This window comes from Branchiostoma belcheri, unplaced genomic scaffold (genome assembly GCF_001625305.1).
Source record: "Branchiostoma belcheri isolate BF01 breed outbred unplaced genomic scaffold, Haploidv18h27 scaffold20, whole genome shotgun sequence".
NCBI lineage: Eukaryota > Metazoa > Chordata > Leptocardii > Amphioxiformes > Branchiostomatidae > Branchiostoma > Branchiostoma belcheri.
In genome coordinates this window covers 3,107,986-3,123,038 of record NW_017803491.1, presented here as the reverse complement: position 1 = coordinate 3,123,038, position 15,053 = coordinate 3,107,986, and the positions used below count along the sequence as shown (strand labels likewise).

Here is a 15,053-nt window from a genome sequence, read left to right as displayed (position 1 = left end):
TTGATTCAGCGTTTTGAAGAGTTTTAAACGCGTTCCTTTAATAGCCGGCCATCGATCCTACAACCAACCGCCAGCGGAATCTTTCTCTGGGCGGCTGGTTGTAGGATCGATGGCCGGCTATTAAAAGAACGCGTTAAAACTCTTCAAAACGCTGTCTCAATATTCCCACCCGCCCCGGAGCCTGCACAGGAGGCTAACAGTACATTAGGCCCTCACATGCACCCCTGGGCATCGTGGCCAGTAAAGCATCACGGGAATTCAACGTGCAGTGGGGCAGAAAAACGGCCACTTAGACTACCCATAATATTCTACAGCTGACAGCAAGTACGTCCCTCACCGATTGAATATTTATCATTTACATTTTCATTCAGGACTTACATGTAGTTGTCTTAAAGTCATCCAATGCAATTTCAGGGCGGCAGTACAATATATACATATAAATATATACTCTGAATAAGGAAATGTCTCATATTAGTTCAAGTTGACATTTACTGCTATTCCTTGGCACATTTACGTCATTATTTCATACTTGTCGCGTTTGAATCACCCCAAAACAAGCTACTCGAGGAGGCCCTTATTTTTGGTTCCACCGATAAATAGCTACATGTAGAACCAGCCTACATTACGAAACAAGCATCTGTTTTCCGTCAACAACATCGCATTTTGACTTACAGATATCAGTATGCTATGGGATAGAGTTGATTCAACTTACATTAAAAGAATGACAGTCAGATCAGAAATTTTGTTTTCCTGCCTTAAAATTGCATTGGATGCCTTTAAACATACCGTAGTCGTGTACTTACTCTTTAAGATTCTTGAATAAATATTAATATCAACAGACATTTTCAAATGAAATAATCTTTATTACACAGATGCACATTTCAGGACAGATGTAAGTTTAAAACGTCAGCTGATAACATACAAAATGTAATCGTGCACCATAGATGAGAGAGTTGCTCAACATACAAAAGTAGTATATTTGAATACATAGTCACGTATGAGAGTAGGTACTTACACATAAACTTGAGGAAAGGACAGAGTTGGACATATAAAACAAATGGTAGAGTGACAGAATCAAGATATGATACAACAGAGGTAAATGCATAATCTGTTTATCTATGAATGTTAATTTATAAACATCAAAGAGGAAAAAAAAATCATCAGTGTAAGTCTATGCACCAATTTAGTATGGCTGACCACAAGATAGGATGTAACTTTTTTTACACACACACACAAATTACCAAAATAAAGCACCATATGTGTTTGCATACATCTTTCAATTTTAACAAATGTAATAAACAAACATGACAAATACTGGCCTATTTGGGCAATGGAAGTCTCGCGAAGGAAAACAAAAAATCAAGGAAGACAATCATTTTTGCTATCTGAACATGAAATGACTGGTGTGTTTTCATAGAAAACAACATGTAGATTTACAGAGATTGCAGGCAGGCTTTCACACATACACACAAGCAAATGCACGTAAATTTGTTATACCACTTTTAACTGCATAGTTTGCCCTACAAATTTTCGTGCTGCTGCCCATTGCATTAACGACCAGCTAGCAGAGCATTATTTCCACTTGGTCATATCATAATTAGTTACTACGTTTGCAGGTAAAACAAGTTTGCCATTGCAGGTATCCTGTAGATTTACACATTATGGACTTCTACATAGTTTGAAAAGTCAGCACATTAAATTAATACAACCTCTGTCCCTATCAGTTGTTCTAAGTAATTATAGTCACTGGTAAAGCTCCTTCTATGTCCTTTTCATTCATAAGTATTTATCTTCTGTTTGCAAATGAGCTACAAAATTAATACAAACAGTGAAATCTTTAATCAATCGCACTAGAGCTATAAACAAGAAGATCAGAGCTGTTATTTTATACATAAGCAAACCGAGGTATCTTTGCACTTGGCACACGTACACTTTTCAACATAGAACTACCTATCATTATATTCTACTTGTGACCCTTATCAGAAACCTAGTCAGTGTTCATGTGTATTTTTCTGGGAGGTGTAAGACTACTACTGTAACAGTTTTAAGTGTTATGAGATTGTGACTTCTTTATTCTCTCCAGTCGCCGTTTCAGGTCGTCGACGTTTGCAGATATGCTGGCCGGCTGGGGGACGTCCAGGGGGGGTCCTGACAGGATGGACGGGGGGAGGTCCAGCTGGGATTCTGAGGGGGAGGGGACGACGTCGGGGTAGTCTTTAGCAGTCTTGGATCTGTCCACGTGTTGACTGGAAACAGGGGGAGCATGGGGTAGGGGGCCATCACCCTGTGGAGTAACAGACACATTCAAACAATCAGCACAAAAAGCAGATGAACAAGTCCTTAAAGGCATCCAATGCAATTTCAGGGTGGAAAAACGTAAAATATTCTGGACGAGGAAAATATAATATGTCTGATATTGACGTTTACTGCCATTTCTTAGCATTTTTTTAATCATCATTTTATACTTGAAGCATTTGATATAGCACAAAAACAAATCATGTGAGAAGTCCTTTTACTTTTTGTTACCACTAAATAGCTTAAACCAGCCTGCAATATGAAACAAACGACGCATTTTTGCCTTATAGATATCAGTACCTGATTCAGCTTAAAACATTTAATCAATCCAGGAAATAATAGCCTTTGAAAATCACTTTGGTCAATGGTCAGATTTTGTTAAGAAGACAATAGTTAACAGATATATTTTTGGAGGGAGAAAAACCTTCATGATCACTACTACTAAATTTTTAAGCTGTGCACTTTGGAAGGGCCTAGACCAGCAACTACATTGTACATGTATGTGTCATCATACCGCTGAGTTCTCGAGCCCACAGCGCTGGCGTAGGATCTTGAGTCTCTCCCGGTAGCTGGTGGCAGACGACATGGTCTCCTGGATGACCTTGGACGTGGCCAGGTCGGTCTCCATGGAGACACGGTTGTCATGACTACCGGAGGACTCTGCAAGGGGAAGATTGTCTCCTTGTTGGAACTGATTCTCTGTGGAAGGAAGCGAGGGGTCGAGGGTCAGAGCCTAACTACGGCATGCAAGCCACAGGAAAGGACATAACACCCACCGAAACACACCAACAAAACTCCTTAAACCCAAGACTATTAGTACCCAAACCACCTAGAAGCAGGAAGAAATGCTTGTCATACTAGTATGCTGTACGAATTGAACAGAGCACATTGCTACACTGATGCTAGGGGAATAACAAAGATGATCATGTTGCATGGTCAGTTTGCTATGCTTTAGAGCTTATATTAGACATGGTCAATGAAGCATGTCAGTATAACTTACTGCACCTGCACGAATCCCAAAATATATTGTGCATTGCACTTCAGCAAAACGTCTCATTTAACTAAGGTTGTATTGGCATATTTCAGGATGACATCCCGTCTATAGTTTACAAATGTTGAGTCGGAAAAGATAATGTCTACAACAAGCAAATGTCTGATGTAACATTGATCAAACATCAAATGAAAACCATGGAAAATCCAGGTTTTGGAGAGGCGCAGTTCTGCCAACGTGCTTGTCAACTGACCCATTCCCGCCAAACCTTTAGTACTTAGTGTTAGCTAGAAGAGCATGTTGGCAGAACATACTGCACCTATGCGAAACTCGTAATGTTTTGTGCATAGCACTAGCAGAATGTTTCATATAAGGACATATTCGCATACATAAGTTTAACATGTAGGAAAAGATTTAGATGCAACATTGACCAAAAATCCATCGCAAAACATTTTTAAAAAAGGGTTTCACGCAAGCGCAGTACATTCTAGCATGCTAGCTAGAAGCCCATCACCAGCGTCCCTACCAGTGTGAGAGACAGCAGTACCAGGTTGGATCTTCCCCTCCCGCTCCAGCTCGATGTTCTTCAGACCACGCTCGATGTAGTTCTGGAAGAACTGGGAGGTCCGCTGCATGAAGGGGGTGATGTCTGCCTCGGGGTGCTTCTTCTTGAAGTCGTACAAGTCAGCAAGCCCCTGGGATAACACGGAACAAGGAGTGGTACTTTTTGGCAACACCTCGTGGTTGGAGACACTGAATGTAGTCATTTTGCAATGGATGTTTTTAATGATAGCACAAAGGCTATGCATGTGCCATTTCATTGTTCACTTTAAGCTTCAGGGTCTTGAGAAATTCTGCACAACTCATCTTGAAATTGGACAAAACTGTTACTTCCAGCACAGCATGGAATAAGGAGGGACTGAATATCAGAAATACAAAATAGTAACTGTTTGCATCAAAATAACCTACCTCTTTCGTGTTCTCCTTGTTCCCAATCTTCTTGAAGATCTCTGCTAACATGTCGTTGGTTCTCGGATTCATTTTACGAGGAGTTGGCTTCGAAGTCTGGAATAGAGGGAAACATTTCTTGAAAATCCAGACAGATCAACATCCACAGTAAGATCAGTGAACAAAGATGCAAGTTCAACAGTGAAGAGTTCAGTGTAACACATCAGCATGTCGTTATGTGGTACAAATCTTAAGTATGTAATTGCTTTCAATTTATTGAAAAAGCACTCTGCCTTCTCCAAACTGCAATACTAGTGTGACAGTCTAGGGGGCACTTCTCACCTGTTCAGGCATGTTCTCCGCCTCCTCCTTCTCTGCTGTCCCATTCATCTGCTCGTTGTGTTTGGGCTTGTTCTGGCCAGTGGAGGATTTCCCTTTACTGGACTTGAGGACCCGCTTCAGGTAACCCTCCACCTCCGAGTCCTGGGGGTTGTCAATCAGCGTCATGTGACTGAAGATCTGCAGTGGATGAAACAGTCCATGTCATTCTTCATACATGATATTGTTAAAAGGTTTATATACTGTGAATCACTTAACGTTTGAAGTAGCAAAAGTTTGCAGGTTGAGAAAAATGGACAATCATATTCGCGGAACTAGACAAATCATGCGGTTGAGAGTGATTGTCACTTTTACCATTTTAAAATTTATATTTTTACCCAAGATTTTTGTCAATGTTCAGGGCTTGAAATACTGGGTGCATGTGCACCTTAGTGCACCCAAATTTGGAGCTGTGCACCCAATTCTTTTCTGTGTGTGCACGCACCCAAATATTTTTGTAGGTATTTTTGTACATATCAAAATATATAATAGTATACAGGATATTCTTAGCATCTAAGTTTAGGTCATTGACCAGGTCAGAGGTCACTGTTTGGAGAAGAAGAAGAGGAAACGTAGCAAAAACATGTTTCCCTTCGGTAAACATAAAAACCATACCACAGCCTACGAGTATAACAAATGCAAGCGTGCGGAAGTCCCACCTTTTCGCGCTTGATCATAGCGAGCAGGTGCAGGACAGTTTTGATGGTGCGTAGCGGCATGTCAGAGGGCCGGTCCTTCCAGGTGGCCGTGGGGAAGGCCTTCATGAAGTTGTGCAGGTCCAGCAGCACCTTGTCCATGTTGATATCCATGTCTGACATCACAGAGGGAAACATCTTTGTTGTCTTCCAGATGCACTACAGAGGGAAGGACAGATCATCAGGTCATACAAAGCACTTTTCTTTGGACATCAAAAGGAAACCTGAAATGGTTCTTAGAACAAGTAAGAATACCAGTAATGCTTCTATCACCCTAACTGTTGAAGAAAAGTGCACTATATACAATCTCTGGTTAAAGAATGAAGTTGCTGCAATAAGTTACTGATAGAAGCATTGGGGTTTAAAATGCGTAGGTATTCAAAGTTCTAAGTCTGAGATCAACTTAAATACATAATACATATCCGGGCATATGAAAAAAATGAAGACATGAAATTGAAAAAAAAAACATCATTATATTATTATAATTCTGAATAGTTTACAGTCTTGGTTATGGACTCTAAAAGAGGCCAACAAACCAAGAGGTCAACAGTTCTAAATGTACCTTCATGGTGAGGTCTGTGAACTTGGGTGCGCTGGTCTCACTGGCCACACAGCCATGGAGTAACTTGATCAGTGCTCTATGGGGAAAAAACACAGCAGCCCTGGTATTAGTTCATGTTCCTGAAAACATCTACTTTTTCGTGTAGTATACATTGTACATAAAAGCATTGCAACTTATTATCCTATACATATGAATGCTAGTATACATAAAATTGACAAAACAGCTAAGATTTAAACCAAGACAAGAAACCTACCCGAGACAGTTGGTGAGGTCTGACTTCTCAATGACCTTGACGACCAGGACGTTGACAGAGCGGATGACCTGTGGACCGTCCCCGTAGTGCGGCAGGTGTTCGTCCAGCAGCAGGGTGATCAGCACGCTGAACAGGTCCCGCAGAACGTCCTTGGACGCCTGGCTGGCCAGCGCCAGTGTCTGGAACAGCTGGGAACGGGTGGAAATTCAGGTAAGTTTAAGTTTGCAATTGTTTATTTGTTTATTTAAATAATTTTATTTATGCCATTGGTTGTGATATACAGTCAAACCTGTTCAAGGCGACCGCCCAGGGGACCGAAGAAAAGCGGTCATCTTGGACAGGTGGTCTCCTTGAAGAAGGTCGCCTCACAACATGACTAAGACATAAATGGTTTCCAAGTCAAGTTTTAATGTCAAATGCTGTATAAGCATCTTCAGTTCTGTGGTGAATGCATGTGGGGAGGGTGGCACATGGAACAATTTACGTAAAACAAAACATTGTCCAGCAGTCAAGGCAAACTGTTTCACCATCAGATTTCTCATTAGTTATCACCAATAATCAACACGATCGAACATGACGTGGTCACCATTGGCAGGTATCGGGCCTTGAGCAGACTCAACTCAAGTACTGTCCTGACAGAAGACAATCTGGCCACTCTGCTTAAGATTTTAGTATCAGTACAATGAAGTTTATTTAAGATGTCTTACAGCTATAAGAGTGGCCAGCACACATCTGTAAGTCTTAATGATGTCCTGTGCCTCGGGAGAGTCGTAGTTGTCGCTGTGTTTACTCATGGCCATACGCAGCTGCAGGAGGGTGGCGATCAGGAGCTGGGGACAGAAGAAGACCTCTCAATATCCATGCCAAACATTTTACATCTTTGAGGACATACATTTTGTATCTTCAAGTTGGCAATTTTGTACTGTGCATAAATATGTAGTGCTCTCTCTACCTAGCTAGAAGCATACATATATTCTACATACATGTAGACATTCAGCTAATAACTGCAGGGCTCAATTTTTTTCTTCTTACCTGTGCATTAAATTATCTGCAACAGACAAATTTTACATGTACAACTCAGAATTTCGGAAGTATGGATCATGCTAAAAACTGCTCAGAAATCATTGGCAATATTTTTCATATTTGATGCGTGGTTATAGTCTAAATGTAGCTATATGTATACATCTACATTTGTACATGTATAGATAAAACATAGTACATGAACTGTTCCACTGGCTGTGAGCTCTAATTTTACCTGCACATATGCAGCCCTGGATTGACAGAAGACTCACCTGATCCACGTGATCCGTGATGGCCTCGTATTTCTCCTCGTCCTGGATCACGGCGTCCAGCTGTGCCAGCGCCTGCACACTGGTCAGCACCTCGCTACTGGCCACCTGTGAGATGACGTAGTCCACAGCGGAGGATGAGCTGGTGGTGTTCCCCAGCAGGGCCATGGACGGTGACGGCGGGCGCATCCTGGTCTCCGGCAGGTTGACGGGGTCCTCCAGCAGCTCGCGGACCGTGTTCTCCGTGTCCACCAGCACGGGCTCCGACACCGTCACCTCCTCCCCCTCGATGGTGTCCAGGTCCAGCGTGAACTCCCGCTTGTACTGCGCCGTCTGCGGGCGGCCCTGCTGGGCCTGTCGATGGAGCTGCTTCAGCTGACTGTGGGTGGAATATATCAACAGTTGTATCAGTTCTGTCAACAGGACAAAAATGTGAATGAAGACTGCTGCCTCACCTTGCTGCAAACTCACCTTGCTGATTCACATGTACTAGATGCAACCAGCTAACAACTAACATTCAATTACTGTAAATTCCCTCATGACTATGTAAACTCAAAATCGAGAAAGTTGACAGTCGCCAAAGTCGAGGTGCATACTTTATTTGAGTTCTTTCCTTAATTGATATCAGCTGTACTACAAATATACCTAAGTCCTTGCTGTTGTGATGTGTATTGCTGATTTTGAAGAAGTTCTTCTATTTTCTGCTACACTATGGTCTAAGTATAAACTTGAGGTAAGAAGTAACAATCTGACAAGATTGACACAAGTCTTACTGTAGCCACACAATCTTAGTGTGCACAAATAAATATTACATATGCAAATTCTGGAGTGTAGTGTGTCTGTGTGTTTATCAAAGAAGCTTAGTGCTTTTACTTAGAGAGAAGTAGACCAACTTACGTCAGATATGCCCTGTAAAAACTGAGAGCATGTAAAGTAGAGGAGAGACAACATGCCAAGATTAAGTCACAGAAATTCGAAAGGAAGCTGAGAAGGGATGTCATACATTTACAAAATTTGGAAAAAAAAGGAAAAATATATATCGCTGTTGCCTAAGGTTTGTTACAACACAGAAAAATAGACCATGACTGAAAAATTTGATTTCAAATATATGTATCTTCTTGATTTATTTGCCATTCATAATCAATGTGGTAAATCTTAGGTCACATGCAGCACTGTGTGCATGTTTTTGTAAGTTTTGCAAAATGAAGGACTACTCTTCTCAGCAAGTACCAAAATCACAAAAACAATAATACTTAACGATAGACATTAGTGTCTACAAACATAAGAAAAACGCAGAAAAAAACAGTATTCTTGGAACTGTTTTGAGGGAAATGGAGGAATCATCATGCAGTACTGGTGAGAGACAGACAGGGGGTGTGCTGTGGGGTGTTACTGATGATGGGTGTACATTGGGTAGTCAAAGGGAGGGGGCTCTGTGTAAAATACTGATAAACTGCCAAACTAGGCTAACAGTCACATCTTCTTAAAATGATTTTTTACCATACTTCTGGATGAAAGCTTAACAAAAACAATTTCTAATATTAGTATTAGAAATTAAGTTCAGTATATATATTGATGTGATCTATCACCTTATTGCCTTTTCCTCTTTACTGCCAGGTTTGACGTCCCCTTGCCCATCCTCCATCCCTCCTGGGGAGATTTTGGGCGGCGCCGTGGTTGGTCTGTTGCCTGCCGCCTGTTTAGCAAGGACTCCTGACCGCTTGATTCTCTCCTCCAACATAGACTGGTCCTTTTCTGTCAGCTGGATCAGACAACAGATACATAAACTAAAGCTTGGCCTCAAATGGACATCCCTCCAAAATACTCTTGTGTGAGACACAAAAAACTATGTTCTGCTGCAGTACCGAGAACAGATAACAGGAGGCCCATAATCGAACTTCACCTTCATCTTCCTAAAACCTACTTGCGTACCAAATATCATCACAATCTAATCAGGCCTTCCTGTGGCCTAAATTGACTGTGTGGTGGAGTACATACATGTGCACTGTCAGTGAATTACATCAACAAAGAACAAAAATATGGCTTGAGATTTTGACAATTACATCATAAAGAACAAAAATATGGCTTTGATGAAGGATATGCTGACTTTAAAAACCAAACTTATCAGGCCTTCTTGTGAAACGTGAAACAAACTATTTCAGGATAAGGCTTGAAATTCTTGCACTGTGGTAAAGAGAAATCCTACCTTGCCGACAAATTTGAAGAGTTGCTCTCCACAGATAGCATAGGCCTGCACCAGTGTGTTGAGCGTGGCGTTGCGTACACCGTTGTCCCTGTCTCCGATCTGTGTGGCTATCTCCTTCAGTGCCTTTGCCGAGGTGGGCTGGCACACGTTCAGCCCATAACCCTCAATCAGACAGCCCAGCTCCTCTATACATTCTGTAGAAACATGGTGGCAATGAACAGAACTATATTTTAGGACTTTAATTATTAACAACATTAACTGTGCTTCACCACATACACTGTATAATTCTGACTGCCATTTTCAGTTGCAAAACGAATTCTGTGTTTCGTCTTTCAGGTCAATAGATTGTACAAGAGTTGAATATGCCTTCCTAACCCTCAGAAGTCGGGGAACGACAGACAAACCGGACAGAGAGTGTGTGAATCAAGATCTTGTGAATCTGCATTCTGTAGAGCCAGTGTATAGCTGGTGTAACTGCCCTTCTGTGTAAGAGTAAGACATCCACTTCGCAAGCACGCAGCAGTTGGCCATTACACTAATTAATGACCTGTCACATTCCACCTTTACACCTCTAACTGCAACTTATAGTTGTGTATAATCTAATGATGATCACCCTACTGTACTGGCAATGAGTTAATTATGCCTCCTTTGTCAATCCATCGTCTGATAAAAGTTTACTAGCAAGACCTGTGTGTTTCTAAACATAATGTAGGTTCTATTATAAAACCTCACCAGCTCTCTGCTTGGCGTTCTTGGAGCGCACCCCGTCCATAAGGAAGGGGAAGATCTTGCTGGCAGGGTACACCTTGGTGATGATCTTCAGGATAGCACGGACGTCACGCCGAATCACGTCTTTGGAATCTCCAACCTGTGGTCAGAGTCAACACAAAACAGTATCACCTGACAGAAAATGCTTGGCTCAGAGCTCCCATTCTAAAGAGTCCTTCCATTATGTAAACATTCATCCTTTACACTGGTTACATTTTGTACTTAGAAAACCAACAGAATCTTTGGAGTACATGTTGCAGGTACGTACTGTAATGTACTTGAAATTCATTAATTTTTGCAGTAACATAATTTTGCAGTAAGGTTTTCCTGCTCAGGGCTCAAAATTCACTTTCGGATATAGGCGCACTGGTGCACCCAACGTAAAAAAATTGAGTGCACAGAAAACTTTTTGGGTTCAACATATTATATAAGATAACCTAAAGTGACAAATTTTAAAATTTTATTACTTTTCTGACACTTAGATGTCATGCTGGGTTTTTTTTTGTACATTTAACATCTTTACATACCATATTGTACATAAAGTTACAAAAATGTTTGGGTGCACAGCTCCAATTTAGGGTGCACCAGTATTTCGAGCCCTGCTGCTGTTTTTCAGTCTACAGTAGTTGAAATAATTCTGTAGTACTACTACAAGGCATTTATTACCAGTGCCATGATTTATCTGTGCCATGATGTCTCTGCAAAAATAAAAACCTTATAACAAACATTTTGAGAACAACAGTATGTGCAACACCTTAGTAACTAAAATGCTCACCTTGATGACCAGGTAGGGTAAGAAGGAGTTGGCCTCAATGTCCAGCAGCCTGTACTCGTCCTCTGCCAGGGTGTTAAACAGGATGGTGAGGTACTCCAGCGCCTTCATGTTCACAGTCGTGTTGGTGTCAAAGAAGCGCAGGGTAATCCACTTCAGCAGCAGGTCCAGCTGGGCTACCGTCTCCTCTTTCTGGTCCTTCACAGCCTGCATGAGAAAAGGGCAAACACAAATAGTGACATAATGACTAACAAAATGTTAATGTAGTGGAGGATTAAAGCTGGAATAGGTCAGTGGAAAATTTGGTCAGTCCAATTTTTTTTTGTGTTGACATCACAGTTCATCCTTGAGTCGGAACAGAAATAAAACATATACCTGGATGCTTCCAGATAGAGTTACAATACTGGCATATGAAATCACAGGTACTTATATTTGAGAATGACTAATCAGTAATATATATAAAAGTTAACCCCCCTTTTTGAATCTTGCCGGAAGAACATACATTTGTAGAAAATAATTTCTACTACGTTTCTCAAATAAAACACACTTCCAAATAAAACAACTTTACAGATATCTTAGAAGTGGAAAAGGCTTTCTCTCATGACATCACTTATTTGTTAGCTGCACAATGTAGAAGCCAACAGGGCAGAACCATCCAGGACAGGCTGACTAAAAGTTCTTAACGGGAACTACATGTATGCGGCTCTAGATGTCTTACTGAGGGATGACTGCAGCATGATAAATTTTGGTTAGCTAATGACATCAGTCTTATTTGTCATGGTATCAACATCTCTGACAACGCACCGCAATCAGAGTGTCCATGGCTGCCAGGTGGCGCTTGAAGTCGGAGTGGAAGAACTGAGTGTAGATGGTCTTACTGACGCAGGTGGTCAGCTGTTTCTGCAGCTGCTCAATGTGGTCCGACTCCGGGCTGCTGAAATTCCACTTCAGCACCTGTTTCAAGGAGCGGACAAAACGATGTAGATTCTGAATCTGAACTGTTCCCATTAGTCCTAGGGGGAACAATGTTGTGTTTCCTATTATAGTATATCAGTTTTCTATCAGACATTGAAAATGACTGTGTTCTCATGCAAGTTTTACTTTGTTTGATTGCAGTTGGATCACTTAGAGATTGCCAAAGTCTAAAAAAAAGAAGGAAGAATAAAAAAAGATAATCCCTACCGAGCTACCTTAATTTTTTCAGGACTCAAATAAGAAACACAACATTTTTTCCTAGGCCTTAGGAAAAAGAAGAGATCTCTCTATAGACATATTACAAAAAAAAGAGACTGTTTAAATTCAGTTTTTCTGAATACATCTGAATACCTCCTGTTATAATTAAAAAGAGTCTAAAAATATATGCAAAAATGATACTTCAATGACGTTGCTAAATACATTGTTTAAATTATACTGTCTTAATTGACATTTCACTTTTAAAACTCATTTACATGTATTCACTTTTCTCCAGTATACAAAACATGACCATTTTTGTATATATACCTTGAGAGTTTTCTCATCCTTGATCCGCTGTTTCTTCTCGTTGTTGAGGATGAGAGGTGGTCCTGTGTCCTCATCAGCCAGGCTCTGGTTACTGCCCTTCTTCTTAGACCCTGCCATACCACCCTGGGAACAAGAACAGTCACATGACTCAAACTCTGGGCACAAGCAGAACTGCACAGTTGGTTGAAATTTGGAAAATATTCAGATTATTTGTCACAGAGGATCTTGACTTGTGTTTATGTTGGTAAATAGCTAATACGTGTTACAAAAATTCTTGTGAATTGCACGGAAGTTATATTCAATATTGTATCTTGAGCAATTTGAGAAGATTTTTGTGATTTTCATCATGAGATTTTAAAACAGTTATGACTACTTTAGCCAAATAAATAACATTAACATGACTTCCACATAGCAAAATAAGGGAGCTTCAAAGCGCCACACATTTGATGAAAATCATCCATTCTAAAATTAATTGCAACAAGCAATTTTTATGCATTTCCAATCAGTTTTTTTTTACATTTCATAAGTAGCTCTAAAAAAATTGCAGACATCATGTCCCCTGTCATACATAATTAATGAAATTAAAAGGTCATGCAGATTGGGTACATGTATGCAGCATGCTCTTCATATTTCTTTGTAGCAGTCTTACAAAATATCAGACTATTGCACAAGAGCAAGGTTTTTTCTTGAATTGTTTGACTTTTGACAGCAAAAAACTCATCTTTCCATGTGTACTTTTGAAAGACTGCTAGAAAGAAACATTTACTCGTAGATTCCATATTCCTCATCACAATGATACATGTAAATCAGGCCATGCAGACACAGCTGTGATCACAATACACTGATTTTGTGGGTACGTTGTACGTCTGGTTTTTCCCTCTACCTTGTTAGCATTTGCTTTAGCAATGCCAGACTTGGGGCGGCCAGACTTAGCAGCAGGCTCGGCCTGCTTCACCTCCTTAGCACTCCCAGAATCCTCCTCCCTCTAACCAAGAAGAGAAGCCAGCAAAAAAAGCAAGAAGTTTGGAAACAAAACAAAAACAACCAAAGGAATGGATCTATAGTATGCAAGAAAACTAAACAGTGAAGCTTGTCAGCCATGAAAGCATTGGAATTACAGCATTGTGCAGTTACTGTAGAAAGTAAAATTCTCAGTATCTACAATAGTTTTAAATGTGTGAAGATGCACATGAAGAACAAACTAATTCTAGCAGATGGAATAAGTTCAAAATATCTCCCACTTATGGTACACAAAATTCTAAATAAACACAAATGGATGATGGGTTTCTTTCCCAAACTATCTGTGTAAATATGTCTTAAAAGTCAATGAATAATATCACAAGTATACTTAGCATACGCCTCACTTAGCATCAGATAACACTTAAATTCCCAACATACTGCATACAAAATGTACTAGCTTCTTATCCTTTCTATTTACATCCTGTAAAACTTTTCCTTAATTTGTTTGTAACCACCTGCTGATCAAGTACAAACTCAGACACATGTACTTGATAGTTACATCCCTTCCCTAGATCTTACCTTAGACTTGGCAGGAGCAGTTTTAGGTCTGCGTGTCTCGGCGCTGCCTCCGCTACCCTCGTCTGACGGAGGAGAGCTGGCTTTCCCCTTCCCCTTCTTACTGGGCTTGGCGGGGACTTCTGCTCGAGCCTTCTCCAGGATAGCAGACACATTAGTCTTGGAGGAAGCCTAGGGGAGAAACAGATAGTCACAAATGAAAACCACAGGACGCATGAGTAACATTTTTCTATTCTTCTTATCCAATTTTAACATCATTTTTCCCCAAAACTGAGGGTTAGACATGCTTGCATCAAGTGCAAGTCTTTTTTGAAGCAAGATTTTTTGCCATGCCTTTTTGTTCGGGTTAACACTGGGATGCTAACATACACTTTCTGTATCTGTATAGCCAGTTAACCATCCTTCAGTGTAACTGTAAACCTTTGATACGAGTATTGACATTCAATGACAAATACCAGTTCTCTTCTAGTACACATACAGTGCATGTACATGTACCAAAGAATGAACGATTGTCTTGTTGCTAGACAATAATCGAATACACACCGGTAGAGAAGGTAGTCGTCACAAACAACAGTATTGTCCTGTATCTTCTACATTTATTTAATTTCTGCCAATCCTACAATTGAAAGAAACTCTGTATAGGTGTGCTCTAGTATATACATGTACTAGATAGCTGATAGAAAAAATATCAACATAATTTCACAAAAATACAAGTCCACTCACAATACAATACAAAACATGACACCATGTCTGTGACAAAAAAAAAAAAAAAAACACAGATACAGAGTTTCCAAAAAAAAAAGACAGTGTTGTTTACAAATAGACGCACACTCTCTGCTGTCAGTGCAACAATCAATTAA

General features: G+C 40.4%; 1 protein-coding gene across 5 annotated transcripts in view; it reads right to left on the bottom strand.

Annotated features, from left to right (window-relative positions):
• Positions 1-842: 842 nt before the first annotated feature.
• The window catches only part of LOC109469127 (cytoskeleton-associated protein 5-like), a 37,174-nt gene continuing 22,963 nt past the window's right edge, over positions 843-15,053 (bottom strand). The window contains exons 28-45 of one of the 5 annotated variants that reach the window (XM_019767512.1): positions 14,197-14,364; positions 13,541-13,642; positions 12,658-12,780; positions 11,962-12,111; positions 11,161-11,364; positions 10,350-10,485; positions 9,618-9,811; positions 9,001-9,173; positions 7,415-7,790; positions 6,830-6,952; positions 6,123-6,310; positions 5,870-5,945; positions 5,272-5,466; positions 4,577-4,753; positions 4,256-4,351; positions 3,813-3,981; positions 2,810-2,994; positions 843-2,284 (exon numbers count right to left, since the gene is read on the bottom strand). In XM_019767512.1, coding sequence (XP_019623071.1) covers positions 2,045-2,284; positions 2,810-2,994; positions 3,813-3,981; positions 4,256-4,351; positions 4,577-4,753; positions 5,272-5,466; positions 5,870-5,945; positions 6,123-6,310; positions 6,830-6,952; positions 7,415-7,790; positions 9,001-9,173; positions 9,618-9,811; positions 10,350-10,485; positions 11,161-11,364; positions 11,962-12,111; positions 12,658-12,780; positions 13,541-13,642; positions 14,197-14,364 — 3,075 coding nt within the window. In that variant the 3' untranslated portion in view covers positions 843-2,044. The remainder of the gene's footprint in view (positions 2,285-2,809; positions 2,995-3,812; positions 3,982-4,255; positions 4,352-4,576; positions 4,754-5,271; positions 5,467-5,869; positions 5,946-6,122; positions 6,311-6,829; positions 6,953-7,414; positions 7,791-9,000; positions 9,174-9,617; positions 9,812-10,349; positions 10,486-11,160; positions 11,365-11,961; positions 12,112-12,657; positions 12,781-13,540; positions 13,643-14,196; positions 14,365-15,053) is intronic. The other 4 variants (XM_019767514.1, XM_019767513.1, XM_019767515.1 and 1 more) reach the window with 4 other exon arrangements.